The following is a 14,605-nucleotide window of genomic DNA, read 5'->3' on the forward strand; positions in this document are numbered from 1 at the left end:
TATTTCAGTGAAATTGACGAGTTTGATCAATTGAGAGAAGGGAAGTTCTTACGTCGTAGGAACGATCCCATGAGATCTCAAAGATCTATTCAACGCGTTCTGAACTCAAAACCTGTTACTCAAGTGGGAACGGAGGTAACCAATCTACCACGCTAGGTGATAGGAACGTTATTCCAATTTGCTCTTCTTTTTCACACACACACACACACATCTTGATCTATGCAACAAGTTTTGAACTCAAGACCGGAGACACGGAGAGAGAGAGAGAAATGAAATGAAATGTAATATTAACGTCTTCAAAAGGCCAAAATGACCTATGAGACCAAAGGGTTAAATGTGGTGAATCTAATACCAGGTCTGGGTACAAAAAGCACAAAGAGCTGAAAAGAAAATAGTGGGTAGGGGTGGGGTGAAACCTGATACAAGGGGAATACAAAGGGGTGAGCTGATACAATGGAGCTCTCTGACAGTCGAGGCATCATATACATATACATATACATCAGTATCCAAAAGGCTATAGAGAGCGAGAGAGTAGCACACACAAGGTGACTGCATACCTGATGCTTCCCATTTTCAACCTCCTCCTGATGCTCACTATAAAGTCTGCTTTGAAAAACTCAGAACGCACAAATCTGGTCGCCTTGGTAATTACATAAGGTTCATTTCTGCCATTCTTGAGCGTGGCCTCTTCACTGATCTCGTCTGTAACCAAGTACACAAATTGATTGAGTGTCTATGATATCATAAAAAACAATATTTACAGACAAAGTCTATTCAGATATAGATATAAGAGAGAAGAACCAGATTCCGCACTGGATCACCGTCTGTAAGATCTCTGCTTTCCGTTGTCACAACCATTTATCAAGCCCTTGAATAGATTACACCCCAGACACAAGCAGTTAAGGTACTAAACACGTATATCAAATGCTTAAAGATGTTCAACCACTAACACAGCTTTCATAAGATGATGCTGCGTCCTGCCAAATGTCAAGACTACCACTTTCGCGCATGGAAAAGGAAATCTGTAATGATGAAATCGCTTGCTTGGGATGTAGTAATCTATGACATGCGGTAACCACAACAAGGAGGGTGCTGCTAAAGCACAAACAAGCTATAAAATTCAGTGTTAGTGACACAATCGGCCATTGCAAAATGCTGCCAATGAATTTGGGCTATGAACCATAATTCCATGCAAACAGAGTGTAAAAATTAACATAAAGTAGGTGAAGCCACAATAAAGCACTACCATGACTGCACCCAGGATGAGAAATAGATCCCAAATCGCTGCAGCATCCATATTTACCTCCATTGACCCCCAAAAATATGGTTTGTGCACGCCTCCCTTCTATCAATGCACCCATCGCACCCACACAAATTTGTGTAAATATATCCTGAACATCCACATATAAAACTGCTATAATTACACACTTGATGTACTAAATAAGTTGCAAACCTCCTTTGTTTTAGTCCTATTTGCAACCGCATGAAGCACTCGTTTCAGGTAAATGAATCCTGAATGTCCACATTCTGGAACTAATCATATAGCAAACCTGGCATCCTTGGTCGGTTATACAATCATAAACTTCCCGCACCCGCAAAAACAAAAAACAAAAAAAAAGACAAAAGCATAGCCATTAGAGTAAAAGACCATCCACAGACCTCATTTTTCAAGTTAAAGAACAAACCCATCTGTATGTCATGACAGCAGGTCATCTCATATTTCCATTTGAAGGAACAGCTTCTATTAAGCAATCACGTAAAGGTTTGGTCTACACTTGCACACCATGTAGTAACTGCATCATTAATCCCCACACCTCTGACAACACCCAAAATCATGGATATGATGAATTATGGATATATTTAATTCAGTGAAAGAAACCTTTCATCTATATGAAATATACACTCTTCCATGTATTCTCTAATAAGATTGCTATGTTTCTCAAACTCAGAGAGTCAACTCTACATTATTATCAAAACAAGGTCTCGAGCCACTATCAACTTTGATCCAAATGTTTCCATGCTTTCTGTACTGAGGGGCAAGCAATGTCAACTCGGCATTTAGATCTTGTGAATCTGTGGGTTGTTTTGAAATTACACTATCCGATGGCGCATGAGGTACATACAAAGGCTTTTCTAGTTGTTGCACTAAAGACAACACTTGCCAGTTCAAGTCGCTAGAATACCCACCTTGGCAAACCAAGTCGGTTAATATGCCTGTGGTGTCATGTAAAGGAGGGGAGTCTGGCATTGGAAAAAGCGGAAGACATGCAACACCCTGGCATCCACTGACATCACGCACTACAGTCAAGTCACAATGTCCTGAAGATTCGAAAACCTCTTACTCAGTAAGCATTTGACAGCTAATAAATGCAAACAAAGTTTAATACCTTTGCCAATGTCATCCCTCAACAAAAGTGAAGTACTGTCGGCCCTTGCACTTGAAAAAATTACTTCATCTTGTATACCAGCAGTGGTATCCTTGCCCTTGCTCAAAGCATGACCTGCTACACAATTCTCTGAGGCCTCGGATAACTCAGCCTCTTCACTTCCTCTTTCCAATCCATTTGAAGCCTTCTTGTTAGTCAGTTGCAGTGAAGTACGACAAGAGCTGCCACCTAAGCTGTCATGTCTAGATGGTGAATGGGTAAGACCTCTCTTGGATTTTGCCTTTGATGCTGACATAGCAGAGGTCTCAAGGGATATCAGCACAGGCAGTTGCATAGGTTGTACTTCAAGTACGCATGCCGAATGCTGAGGCTCAGACATGGATGTTCCTTTACCTGATTTCAGTGCAGCATCTTGAACCGGCTTTTGGAAGATAACGGAACAACTGGAGCCATCACCTACCTGTGGCCCCTGTGAGCCACTGTCTACCTTATTTCTTAGGCTATCACCAGGTGACGTGTTCAAAGTTTGACTCTCAGCTTTCAAATCATGTCCCACATACGTCCTTTCTACATTCGGCCCGGCAGCATTCAAATGGATATCAACAAGGCCGCTTTCCCTATCTTCCATTACAGATTTATTATGGATGGCCATGGTTTGTTCCACAGAATCTGGAACTGCATGCTTTTGCTCGCCATCAGATACATGATAGCTAATCATGCATGCAACTTCTTGCAAAACTGTCTGGCGCTTTGCAGCAGCTGAGCCACCTCCTTCCTGAGACTGCTGTGACAATGGCAGTGGCGGCACTGCAGGTGGAGAACCTGGAGGCAAAGGAGGAAGAGGAAGCTCCTCGCTCATCTTTGTAAGTGGCAGAACGTCATTGCTGTCAATATCCATGTCCACAACCTCAGTATTATCACTGGCGTCTTGAACAGGTTGCAGCACCATAGCTCTCTGCATTAAAGGACTTTTTTTGGGCCTGAATATTCCCCAGAGATAAAATCTGCCATCCCACACTGCCATATCAAAATCAGCACAAAAATTGAGTAAATATGGATTAGAAACTTGACTCGTTATTAAAAAGACTATAGCAAAAATTCATGAAAACTGGAGGAATATACAATAGAGGCACAACCCTGAATCCCATGTTAGAAAATATTAATCTGAACTTCTTACATTGTTCTGTGTTAGGGAAAAGCTGAGAATGGAAGATTAGGAGATACAAATTGGCTGACTCTGCTCTTAGCATCAAGTCATATGATATCATACGATCAAGAAGAGGCTTGTACCAGGAGTCATGTCTGCACAAAAGGACCCTTAGCCAATAAGCAGCTTGCAAGCTATAAATACACAAGGACATGAATTTTTGTAACATACTAATAGGATACCTTTCCATGTCCACTGGGAAGAAGAAAAGGCCAACATTCTGACTATTTGGTGGATTTAAGGAAAAGTGTTCAGGCCAGGTGCTATAGTCCAATCCTCTTCGTAACTCTTTCACCTTCAGCAATCTTGGCAATGTGCGGGCTGCTTCCCAGACCTTCTGATCAGCCTTGCTAGAAGGATGACCTTGAATGCCTTTGTATATCTTTGAGCTATTACCACCCAGATCAACATTGAACGAGCCCCTGTAATAAAGGGTCATCTGTCAATCACTCGTGCATCATTTGTTGTCCCCTCATAAGAGGTTAGAAAAGCTTCTGTCAGTGTTTTTTCATATACCTCCACAACTTCTGCACATGAGGAATTGCTGATATGTGTGGAAGAATGTTGTCAACGGTGCTTACATTTTGTGCATGACAATTGTTTGACATCTGAGACAATATATTCTGCACAGCAAATTCATGTTGTTGTAACGGTCTTCCTTGATAAGGATCAAGAAACTGTGGTGGATGCCTCTCACTGGATACAGTCACAGGCCTTGGGTAATCTGGAATAGGAAGCTGACCATAGTGCATGGAAGCACCTGACGACAGATTTGGCTGCTTTCCTAGCAAGGCATGTGCTACAGGTTGCTCTAAGATGCCTGCATTCAAAAATAAGCACCCAAACATTTAAATCACAGTTTGTTTTGTCTTACGTTCGATTCTAAAAGATGTCAGTATCTCAAACAAACGTACATATATTTAGTCTTGTGTAAAGACATGCAAAGTTCTACATAGAAAACCCTACTTTTTGATCACTACAACCAGCAATAAATCACAAAGCCTGGAAAATTGCATTCGATTTTGATCCGGCAGTTCAAGTCTCTTAGATTTCTCTTGCCAACAAAAATAGGAACTATTATCAAGCATGTACCTGCATGGGGGTGATGTCTACGGGCAAAGCATTCAAACCCCTGCATGGGCTGATTTTCAGAATCCAAACGAGATCCTAAAATTGATGAGGATGTTGCCTTCCTCAAATTCGAACCGACTGTTTCTTCAGTATGTTTAGGATTTCCTTTTAGTTGTTCTGCTTTCTTGTTGGCTCCAACATGTGGCAATAGACTAGAGATGCTCTTGCTTCTAGGAAGAGTTTTAGGTCGGGAAGGCAACAAGAAGGAAGGCATCTGTTCACTTTCTTTGAATTGCGATGCACTAGGTGCACGCAGCTTTCTTGACGGTGCACCTTGAGTACCATGATGTGAATTGTTTGAATCTACCTGTTTTTGAGGAGGGATTGATTTGCAGACATTTGACCTATATTGTTCATTGTCAGCGTTTATGTCACTTGGTGTACCCACTTGTGGCGCGCTACCTGCTGGTAAGCTAGAATCTTTGTTCAGCTCACCCTCTGAACATATCGATTCCTCAATTTCTCCCTGTTCCTGTTCCGATGTGCACTGCTCATTCTGTGGCTTTGCCTCATGTAAACTTTGTGCTGTCCGGTTGCAATCAATAGTAATTACAAGAGTCCCATTTTGCCCCTCACATGATTGAAGTTGAGCCAACTTGCATCCCTCACAAACCCAGCTGGGAGGCAGAGCATCACAAAAAGCCTGCATGCAATATCTGCAGAAATACAAATCAAAGCATTCCTTGAGTGGACCTGTAATGAAATATTGCCACATAATATTTAGGCAAAATGCTTACATGTGCTCCGCACGCTCATTGCATTGAGAGCAAACTGCAATGAACTCACTAAATCCCTCGACCCCACAAATATCACATAATGTTACCTGCATAGCACAACATCTCTTAATGCCTGACGGTAGCAAACCATTAGAAAAAAATTCTCGCATTTAGCACGACCTGTACCAAAGATGATACAAGTCTAGTTTGGGTGTAGTTGAAACTTCCTTCTCTCAACATTATGTTTGATAACTGAAATCTGAAGTCATAAACATGTCAGTTGATTGCTTTGTTTTTATTTTGTTCTCCCAAGCTCTACATTTTCCAGCTCAAATAAAACAGCTTGCAGTTGTGAAATGTTAACTTGAACATTTGTCAGACAAGTAAATCAACATGCCCATGACCTTCTTTAATGTTACAAAAAATTTGTAATTGATCCAACAATCTGCCAATACCCTAGACATTGTAAATTACAAACTGTCCTAATTCTAAAATCCATTGAATTCTGGTCCCAAGAATCTTAAGCAATAAACAATCACAACCTCCAATGTCACTTGGAAGAATATCAGCGCATCATACTAGCTTCATGCTAGCTTCTCACAAGTGATAGTATGTGCCTATCCATTGGAAATGAAGAAAAAATAAAATTCAAAACGAGGGTGACAAGTGCGAAAGTAGCAAAAAGACCTTTTTCTGTGCGAGGATCTGTTTTCCATCTCTAATGTTCTCCCACATGGAGTTAGCCCCAGCCACATCAAGGTTGGTTAACTGCACTGCTAAGCATCGCGAATAGCGGTATAATGAATTGTAGATAGATGACAACTTTTCATGGTCTTTTTAGCATTCATCAATAGCTCCCAATGTTAAAAGACCTATGGAATACAATTAGGAATGACTAAGGACTGTCAATGATCATTGACTCGCTCCCATATAAATGTCCTCCCTACAGATAATGTTTACTTGGTTGTAGATTGCCCAAAATCGCAGGAAATTAAGACCACCATCATCACCCGTCATTCGAATATCAGTCAAGAAATAATGTGGAAAAAGTAAGCATCTTCACCAGATTTTAAACTCCCCGGTCGCATATCGGCTTCATAAGGAACTCTGAAATGATATGCAACATCTGTTCTTCCTCCATAATAGAAGCTAGTTGTAAAATGGTCATGTCAAGAGGATAGACTACAACACTCAAAGGAAACCACTCCCAATCAGCCTGTGGTAAAGGACAATTGGTCACAAATCTCTTCACTAAACGGCTTACTAATGCTCCAAATCTTCAAAGACAGACAATCAAGATGACCACGGGCCGTGTCGAATCAATTGTGAACTGTGAACTGTTTTGAAGTGTATCTCTGCTGTGTTGCGGTAGAATCTTGACTTGGAGTGTCCGAGTTTGTTACAGGTGGGCAAACACTTACCACTTGACCTCGACACATCAGATCACTTGCTTACACAAGAGCATCTCCATGCACTTAGGAAGAGGATCTTAGATCTCTTTTTGGACAGGTTCATTGCTTGGATCTACAGGCTGGAGTGGAACTTCAGTGCTTTGAACTCTCTCGAAGAGTTTACCCGCAAGATGCGGGAGATCAAGCATCTCGCGACTACATCCGGAGTCACCCGGAGCTTGACTTGGATAGAGGTGCAATTGCTCTTCTACACTCCTGATCATTTGGATTACTACCTTCAAAGTTGCTTACACTCACCCTCCGTAACCTTAATGCAAACTTATCCCCCGACCTGGGTAGTAGGCCACTCCTAGCTCATTCACATTGAGAGCCACACCGAGTTGAGGTTTGGTGGCATTCTTGGTGCAGATTCTATTTTAGTTGACATTGGAGGATTGGAGGTAGAAGATACAGGCGAGACGGCACAGACAGATTGGTCTTCTTAGAGGATCTTCACTGTAAGGTGCAGCGGAAGTGAATGTTGAACTTTGCTCAAGATGAGTGCTCCAAACTGTGCTCAAGGTTCCTTTTTACTTACGGAAGGGAGAGCCTTCCGTTCCTTTAATGAGAGAGTGCAAGTGATCACAAACAAAGTGGATAAACACTATGAATGAAGGTGCTGAGACTGAGAGATAGAGAGAGAAGAATACGACACCAGACAAGTTGTCAAACCCTCCTCCAAGGGCCCCTCTCTCGATGGTGAGAGAGGTCTATGCTATTGATTGCACAATCTTGTACAAGATACTGATGCAAGTCGTGAGGCTATGATGCAATGTGGATCTAAATCTGCAGATGACGGTGACGACGACCGCTGAATAGCTATCTTCTTGCTGATCCTCTATCTGTTGAAAACGCTGCTGCAAAACGCCGAATTCTGATGCTGCAAAACGCTGCCTTTGCTGGTTCAAAAATGTTGGATGTTGCAGGTGCAAAACGATGAATTTCTCGCCAAGAAAACGCCGGTTTAGCTTGTCCAAAAACGCTGATCTACTGCCTTTACAAACGCTGAAGTGCTGTCCTTGGAAACGCTGAAGTGTTGGGCTCCAAAACGCTGATCTGAGGGTTTCTTGACGATGGAGTGGCTGCTGAAAAAACGCTGGCTTGCTTGGTGACAAAACACCAAGGGTGAGAGAGAGAGAGAGAGAGAGAGAGAGAGAGAGAGAGATGCCTGCTGCAAGTTACTTGCCTGTGCACTTCTTCCTCTTCTGCCAGATTGCACTAGCGCTAGGTTTTCTTTTATATTGCCTTGGCTCATTTGCCCTACCCAGTTCCCAACAAAAGTCACTTAAAAATAATAAGTGAAAAATGGCTAAAATAGGGAAAATAGGTTCTGTGCATTGGAAAATGCTCCTGATGAATTCTGATGATAATGCTGATGATCATATTGTGTGCAACCAGAGGATATGCATCTACTCTTAAGTGCCTGGGCATGCACGGTCTACGAACAGACTCACAAAAGTGACAGAACACTTCCTAAGCTAGACTGACAGGACAGAACTGAACCCTTGTCATGAAATAGCTTGTCCACGTACACATAGGGTTAGATGTGTCATGTGACATCCCTTCCTTTTTAAAGTGAGATACTGGTACCGAGCTGCAGGGCTTCCTTGTAGTCTGTCAACAACTTTGGGTAATCTTTGAAAAACTCTTCATCGACCCACACTGCTTCGCGGGTTTCGATCTTTGAACTTCAAAAAGTATTGTCTCAATTGCTTCTTTGAACCATGTCAAACCCGGTGCAACAACACTTGCTCCGGTTCCATGACTTCTGCTTCATCGATGATCTCCGGTTCTTCTTCTTTCGAAATGTCCTTGAAACATGGAAAACGTTGTGCATTGACCATGAGTTAGGCAATTGCAATTTCATTGAAACCTCATTTATCTTTTTAATGACAGGACATGGACCATACATTCGAAAAGACAACTTGGGACACTTCTTTCCAACTTGCTTAAGACGCTGCTTCATGATTCTTAAATACACCCAATCCCCTTCCTTGATCAAAACATCCTGACAATGCTTATTAGCCTATCGTGAATAAGATTCATGAGCCTTGCTTAGCTGAAGCTTCACACTCAGAAATCGCATCCAATGACTGACTTTCAGCATTGGCATCAGGCATTTGACTGACCGAGCGAGTCAAAAGTAGAACTGACAGCCAAAAGCTGCCTCGTACGGAGTTTGACCAATGACAGAAAAAAAAGGGTCATTCAAAATAGCCTGAACCAATGAAAGATAGAGCTCCCAATAAGACTGTTAATCATGCACATATGACTGTAAAACATCAAAAGCCAACTGATTGTAAATCTTTGTCTGACCATCTGACTGTGGATGAAAAGCCGATGAAAAATTTAACTTACTGCCAAAATTTTCAAAGATTGCGCGCCAAAAAAATGGACGTAAACTTAACATTCCTATTTGAAACAATCGATTTTGGCAAACCAAAGAGGGGGTACGAATGCTTTATGAACAACCGTGCTACATCTTGTGCAGTGATTGTGGCCTTACAAGGAATTAACATGCAAAACTTGCTTAAATGATCAACAATTGTCAAACATTGAGTGTTCCTTGAATGCAAACTAGGTGAAAGGTTAGTCACAAAATCCATGGAAATATCTTGAAAAGGTCCATTGAGAATAGGCAACAAAAGCAAGAGGTTTTGCTGCTTACCCCAAGGAGCTTTTACCTTTTGACATATAGTGCACTGTGTGACATAACGAAACACATTTTTTCGTATTTTAGGCCAATAAAAGAATCTTTCTATTTTTTCCAAAGTATTCATTTCCCTGTGCCCACCCGTGAGAGAATCATGTACATCATGCAATATGGTTGGCCTGAGAGAGGGCAACACACATAGACGTTGTCATGAGTTTTTTGGAGCAAAGGATTGCACATATGTACATACCCATGCATGGTGCATCGAATAAAGGATTGCCCATTTGCCAGAGCCAGGTGGTTACGTGGGGCCCATATGTGTACATGTAGGACAGCATGTACATAGTGCATCGATTTTCACTATTACTAGTACCAATGTGTTTTTTCTATAATAATGAGGAGTTGGTAGTGCATAAAACTTCTCGAGGAAGCTATCCGCGAGCCGACGACATGAGGTAAGCAGGTGCGTCAGATGGCATCTAGTGGCGTCAGGACGGCGAATGGGGTCAATACTTGTACGTGGATAAGTACAGACACAACGTGGATGTTTTCTTGTGAGAATTATGCAGAAAGTTCATCATGAGGACTATACTTTAGGGCCACTTCACGTGGTGGTGGGATGCATTATTGGAAAAAGTTGAGTGCCAGGTGTGCAGATGGATGCAAAAAAGGTGACAACTATGCACTGTGAGGTCAGTTTTTGGCCTGTTCGGGGTCCGTTTGAGGTCATCTAAAAAGCCAAGGGTGCCCAAGTAATAAAGCTAAGTGTGGGAACTGAAAAAACAGAGAGAAGACCAGAAAAAACATGGAGAGAAAAGGAGGAACAGCCGCAGGTGTGTTTTTGCTGATTTTGGAGCCTGTTTTGGTCGTAAACTGCTCATCCGATGTCGGATTTGAGCACTTTGACATTGTAGACTGGGGTTTTGGGCCGTTCCGGACGCGATGGCGCTGTCCATTTTGCCAATTTCCTCACTCTTTTCCTGCTGTTTTTCTATGTAAGTTTCTCCTATGAGCGAAGTTTCTGCTCTAGTTTGTGATTGTATCTGGCTTATTTTACCTATATTGTGTGAGCTATTTGCCCCATTGGTGTTGGCCCAAGCTCAATTGTATCTAAACATCAAAAATTCTCCTCTTTTGAGCTGAGTTTTTTGGGTGTGTGTGTGTGTGTGTGTCTGTGTGGAGTGGGCAAGTGGATAGTCTCTCTCCTCTCACTCCAGAGGTGTGTTCCCTCTCGGTCAGGTGTGTTGTCTAGGCCGAGTGGTGCCCCATAGTGTGTGTGTATCTTCCCAAGAGTGTGTGTCGGGTCGTTATAGAAGCGCTGTGTGTGTTTTCATCCCGCTCACAACGTTGACGAAAATACAACAAACCATCACGAATGAGATAGTTGCTTCGCCCTTGGGAAGCAAGAGCCAGCAACCATTGCTTACCAAACTCGGAATCCGCATACTAATTCATCATGCTCTCGAAAGACACACCTTGAATAGAAACTGTGGAGCTTGACTCAATAGCCAAAATCTGTCCTTTGCGACTCAACGCATCTGCAACAAGGTTAGCTTTTCCAACAACACATCTGCAACAAGGTTAGCTTTTCCAAGCACATACTCAATCAAACCTCCAAATTGCTCGAAAAATTGTGACCACCGCGCTTGGCAATCACTCCAATGTGCACTACGTATAGACTGGAGCCACTTGAGCGCTTGGTGATCTGTGCGAACTGTAAACTCTCAAACATAAAGAAAATGCTTCCAATGCTTAAGAGAGTGAACGACAGACAAAAGTTCTTTATCATAAACTGAATAGTTCTTTTCTGCACTATTGAGCTTCTGACTAAGGAAAGCTATTGGACGACCATGTTGCTAAAGCACAGCGCCTATGGCGACATTGCTCGCATCCGTCCATACCTCAAAGGGGTCATCCCAAGAGGCAAGGATAAGACACGATGCTTCTGTCACCATAACCTTGAGAGCTGTGAAAGCCTCAACGGCTGCTTCAGGCAAGTCTACGCGCTGACGGCGAGTCTTTACCCCTTTCAAAACATCAGTCATAGGTGCGGCAATGCGTGCAAAATTCTCTATGTGCGAACTATATGCTTGACATAACCAAGAAAAGGACGTACATCATATGCAATTTTGGGCAAATCCGTCACAAGACGAGCACCACGTGTCAATAGAAAAGAACAGATTGAACAGACTTTTAGCACTTCAATAACAACTGAACTGAGAGAGAGAGAGAGAGAGAGAGACGACACACGACACGGAGTGGCGGAATTCCACCCGAGAGAGTATTGGCCCAAACCTTGGCGCCCCTTTCAATATTTCTTTATATTGCATCAACACAGTACAAGCCGGTACTCGAGACTCTGCACCTTCGCCAGGAAGCATGCCAGAGAATGAGTCCTAACCTCATATTTAAAGGCCCTAGGCCCCAGAAGCAATTTTCAGTAAAAAGCCTTCAAACTCAAAAGCATATGGTCCAAAAGCAAAGCCAAAAAGCTGCCAACGTAATTTACAGAAATCCGTACAGTTGCCACGTCATCAACCAACGCAAAACTCGAAAATCCATACAACCTTCCACATCATCAACCAACGTAATTTTCAAAAATCTACGACGTCATCAACAGCTACGCAATTTTCTTGTGTGTGGTTAGGTCCTGCTTTATTTTAATCCTTTATGTCACTTGGGGCCTCATCGGACAGGTTCCCCATAAGTTGGTAGGACTTGTTTTTCTTTTACTTGTTCTTCTTAGGGTTTAAGTCCCTCAGCCAGTATCTGCAAGTTGGCTTCATTCTTTAGGGCTTTGACACGTCAACAGTTTGTGACATCTCTCCTTCTTAAAAGAGAGTAATCGTCCGCGATTACAGCATCTCTGCAAAACAACTCAAGTTAGCTCAAAAATTTCCGAGGAACATCAGTTTGCTCTTTTTGTTAAGGAGTTGGCTTCTCCTTTCGGCTCTTTTGATCAAGGAGTTAACTTCTCCTTTCGTCCAGATCATAACGCTTGATATTCCGACGTAGTAAAATTAGCCATCACACCCAGATCGTATTGATCTTCCACGAGTGTCTTGATGCACTAAAATTACATACCCAAGCAATCTCATCCAATTAGGAATATTCAGTGGTTGGCACATCCCAATGCAACACAAATGCTCACATATGCATGTTACAAGACATAGAAACATAAAGTCGCCATGAACACTCCTCCCGCATAACCTAACAAGGTCCGGGCCGGGAGATATTCAACGACTCCCTCATCACTCCTGCATAACCTAAAAAGATCCGGGCCAAGAGATATAGAGGCCTTTTATAACCAAACGCTCCCTAGACCGCAGCCTGCGTCGTTTGGAGGTGCTGAGAGTGCTTAGACTTCTTAATACTCCTCCCGCATAACCATCCACGTCCGAGGCGGGAGTCGCAACAACAATTATTTTACAAGCATATAACCAAACGCTCCCTAGACATCCCGTCTGCGTCGTTCGGAGATTCAAACAATAGCAATTCTTAGGTTTCCTGTCACTCTTCAAAAACGCGATTAGGAATCGACACGCCCAAGAGGACTTGGGTCACATGCGACCGCAACAAGCAAAAAAATTATTGTGGTTCTTTCCTTGAGTGATACAAAACATTGCCAAAGCTCTAATATCAATGTAAGGTGCAGCGGAAGTGAATGTTAAACTTTGCTCAAGATGAGTGCTCCGAACTGTGCTCAAGGTTCCTTTTTACTTACGAAAGGGAGAGTTGTCACAAGACGGACACCACCTGCCAATAGAATAGAGCAGATAGAACAGACTTTTAGCACTTCAATAACAACTGAACTGAAAGAGAGAGAGAGAGACAACACGCGACACGGAGTGGCGGAATTCCACCCCAAAGAGTATCGGCCCCAAACCTTGACGTCTCATTCGGTATTTCTTTATATTGCATCATCAAAGTACAAGCTGGTACTCCAGACTCTGCACCTTCTCCAAGAAGCATGCCAGAGAATGAGCCCTAGCCTCATATTTAAAGACCCTTGGCCTGAAAAGCAGTTATAGTAAAAAGCCTTCAAAACTCAAAAGCTTCTGGTCCAAAAGCAAAGCCAAAAAGCTGCCAATGTAAATTACGGAAATCCGTACAACCTACCACATCATCAGTCAGCGCAATTTTTGGAAATCTCCCTGTTGCCCTAAGGGTTAGGATTAGGGATTTTGCAGTTTTAGGGTTTTTGGCAACAAAATTAGGGTTTGCAAGTTTTAGGGTTAGGGTTTTTAAAATTAGGGTTTACAAGTTTTAGGGTTAGGGTTTCCAAAATTAGGGTTTCAACAGTTAGGGCTTCTTGCAAAAATTAGGGTTAGGGTTTCTACTCTCGGACAGCCACGTCATCACTTTGTAGCAGTTTAGGCCCCTCCGTCACATCTGTAAGTTGGCTCTATTCTTTAGGCTTTGACACGTCAGCAGTTTGTTACATCTCCCCTTCTTGAAAGAGAGGAATCGTCCGCGATTACAACATATCTGCAAAACAACTCAAGTTAGCTCAAAAATTTCCAAGGGTCATTCCGAGGGACATTCCGAGAGACAATCAGTTTGCTCTTTTTATTAAGGAGTTAGCTTCTCCTTTCTGCTTCTTTGATCAAGGAGTTAGCTTCTCCTTTCGGCTGTTTTGATCAAGGAGTTAGCTTCTCCTTTCTGCTCTTTTAATCAAGGAGTTAGCTTCTCCTTTCGTCCAAATCGGAACTCTTGATATTCCGGCGTAGTAAAATTAGCCATCACACCCAGACCGTATGTCACAAACGGGAGCGCACACGAATAATCAACAAAATGAAAATAAATAATCTTTCAACTAAACAGAGTTGAGAGAGAAGTTCGACACAGTATTTGGGACCAGAAGATGGGTTGGTCCCCCCCCTTAAAGAGAATCCTTTATTAGGGAGAATCTTTTTACAAGCACAAGAACCGAAGAAAACCCTCCGTTCTAAATCTCTGACTCGATGGTCGTTCCTTCTCGTAAGGGAAATCCGAGAGACGAGCTCTCAATCCTTTTTCCGTCTGTACTCGGAGTCGAGACTCCGCAGACAATTTCCGAA

General features: G+C 42.6%; 1 protein-coding gene across 4 annotated transcripts in view; it reads right to left on the minus strand.

The window, feature by feature from the left end:
• Nucleotides 1-280: 280 nt before the first annotated feature.
• Nucleotides 281-14,605, minus strand: part of LOC147426739 (uncharacterized) — a 31,052-nt gene continuing 16,727 nt past the window's right edge. Inside the window, exons 2-9 of one of the 4 annotated variants that reach the window (XM_086498949.1) lie at nucleotides 5,622-5,700; nucleotides 5,463-5,548; nucleotides 4,687-5,381; nucleotides 4,111-4,414; nucleotides 3,777-4,016; nucleotides 3,565-3,689; nucleotides 2,388-3,404; nucleotides 281-702 (exon numbers count right to left, since the gene is read on the minus strand). In XM_086498949.1, coding sequence (XP_086355075.1) covers nucleotides 515-702; nucleotides 2,388-3,404; nucleotides 3,565-3,689; nucleotides 3,777-4,016; nucleotides 4,111-4,414; nucleotides 4,687-5,381; nucleotides 5,463-5,548; nucleotides 5,622-5,681 — 2,715 coding nt within the window. In that variant the 5' untranslated portion in view covers nucleotides 5,682-5,700 and the 3' untranslated portion in view covers nucleotides 281-514. Of the gene's footprint in view, nucleotides 703-1,912; nucleotides 2,320-2,387; nucleotides 3,405-3,564; nucleotides 3,690-3,776; nucleotides 4,017-4,110; nucleotides 4,415-4,686; nucleotides 5,382-5,462; nucleotides 5,555-5,621; nucleotides 5,701-14,605 lie in introns of those variants that run through there. The other 3 variants (XM_086498947.1, XM_086498950.1, XM_086498948.1) reach the window with 3 other exon arrangements.

This window comes from Adiantum capillus-veneris, chromosome 24 (genome assembly GCF_014529385.1).
Source record: "Adiantum capillus-veneris isolate H3 chromosome 24, ASM1452938v2, whole genome shotgun sequence".
Lineage (NCBI taxonomy): Eukaryota > Viridiplantae > Streptophyta > Polypodiopsida > Polypodiales > Pteridaceae > Adiantum > Adiantum capillus-veneris.